This window comes from Tupaia chinensis, unplaced genomic scaffold (assembly GCF_000334495.1).
Source record: "Tupaia chinensis unplaced genomic scaffold, TupChi_1.0 Scaffold143921_1, whole genome shotgun sequence".
NCBI classification, from domain to species: Eukaryota; Metazoa; Chordata; class Mammalia; order Scandentia; family Tupaiidae; genus Tupaia; species Tupaia belangeri.
In genome coordinates this window covers 629,828-631,571 of record NW_006203772.1, presented here as the reverse complement: position 1 = coordinate 631,571, position 1,744 = coordinate 629,828, and the positions used below count along the sequence as shown (strand labels likewise).

The following is a 1,744-nucleotide window of genomic DNA, read 5'->3' as shown; positions in this document are numbered from 1 at the left end:
AGCCCTCTGTCTGTCTGTCGTCCTATTGCTTACTCTCCTCTTCGTGTTCTGCCCAGCCTGAGGGTCCTCCGTGTGGGGAGCCTGCACGGGAGGAGCTGCCTAGTGAGGGAACGGGGGCGGAGGGTAGGGAAATGAGCCCCAGATGTCTGGGAAAGAGGCTGGGCCAGGGCCTGGGCTGCCAGAGAGAAGGAGAGGCTTCTCAATGTCCCATACCAGCTCCGCTGTCTCCCATGAGCGGCCTCAGACTCCAGACCCCAGCGTCCAGGGCCTCCACCTCTGACAAAGGAGAAGGGCATAGCCACCACCCTCCACACCTGTGGGTCTGGGGCCTCCTCCTGCCTCCCTGCAGTCTGACTCAGAGACCTCTGTGACCCCGGCAGGTGAAGATCATGACGGAGAAGGAGCTCCTGGCTGTGGCCTGCGAGCAGTTCCTGGGCAAGAACGTGCAGGACATCAAGAATGTCGTCCTGCAGACCCTGGAGGGGCATCTGCGCTCCATCTTGGGTGAGGCCCTGCCCAGCCTTTGGGAGCTTTCTAGGGTCCCCAAACCCAGGGCTGGGAAGGATGCAGGCTGGGCAAGGGCCTGTCCCACTGAATCTTTAAGCTGGAACATTTTACCTCCAGTATTTCGTTTTACGACTTCAGGTGACATGAGTGAAGGAGAGGGGGCACCGGGCACTGCTTAGAGCACTTTTCCTCACCTCTTCTGGGATCTGCAGAAGGAGGCTCAGTTAAGCCCATAGAGAGGAAACCACAGGAAGACCCAGCTCAGACTGCAGGACCCCTGCATGCACCCAGACCTTGACCTGCCTGGCCCTTCCCTTCCCCAACTGGCTGGGAGCCTGGGGAGCCAGCCTGTGACCCTTCCTCCCCCAGGGACCCTGACCGTGGAGCAGATTTACCAGGACCGAGACCAGTTTGCCAAGCTGGTACGGGAGGTGGCAGCCCCCGACGTGGGCCGCATGGGCATCGAGATCCTCAGCTTCACCATCAAGGTGCGGGGGAGCGGGAAGCGGAGGTGTGGTGGGAGGGGCACCGCATGCCTGTGGCTGCTCTCTGGATGACCGCCTTCCCTCCCCAGGATGTGTATGACAAAGTGGACTATCTGAGCTCCCTGGGCAAGACTCAGACTGCCGTGGTGCAGAGAGATGCCGACATTGGCGTGGCCGAGGCGGAGCGCGACGCGGGCATCCGGGTATGTGGGATTTCCTTCCCACACTCAGGAACAGGGAGCTCAGGGGTGGGATGGAACCACGGCCGCTCAGCCGATCCTCAGCACCTGCCCCTCCTGCTTCCAGGAAGCCGAGTGCAAGAAGGAAATGCTGGACGTGAAGTTCATGGCAGATACGAAAATCGCAGACTCCAAGCGAGCCTTTGAGCTGCAGAAGTCCGCCTTCAGTGAGGAGGTCAACATCAAGGTGAGAAGCCGTGGCACGTCCCAGGTTGGGGCTCAGGGTTTGGGGACTTAGTGGCCAACCTCTGACATGCACCCCACCCTCCTGCCACAGACAGCCGAGGCCCAGCTGGCCTACGAGCTGCAGGGGGCCCGCGAGCAGCAGAAGATCCGGCAGGAAGAGATTGAGATCGAGGTGGTGCAGCGCAAGAAGCAGATTGCAGTGGAGGCCCAGGAGATCCTGCGCACAGACAAGGAGCTCATCGCCACGGTGCGCCGCCCCGCCGAGGCCGAGGCCCACCGCATCCAGCAGATCGCCGAGGGTGAAAAGTGAGAGCCACCCAGGGCCGG

At 61.8% G+C, this 1,744-nt stretch overlaps 1 protein-coding gene across 2 annotated transcripts in view; it reads left to right on the top strand.

Annotated features, from left to right (window-relative positions):
• Nucleotides 1-1,744, top strand: part of FLOT2 (flotillin 2) — a 27,507-nt gene that overhangs the window by 21,757 nt on the left and 4,006 nt on the right. For both annotated transcript variants that reach the window (XM_006165466.2, XM_027767103.1), the window contains exons 4-8: nt 381-504; nt 877-995; nt 1,082-1,195; nt 1,299-1,418; nt 1,509-1,723. In XM_006165466.2, coding sequence (XP_006165528.1) covers nt 381-504; nt 877-995; nt 1,082-1,195; nt 1,299-1,418; nt 1,509-1,723 — 692 coding nt within the window. The remainder of the gene's footprint in view (nt 1-380; nt 505-876; nt 996-1,081; nt 1,196-1,298; nt 1,419-1,508; nt 1,724-1,744) is intronic.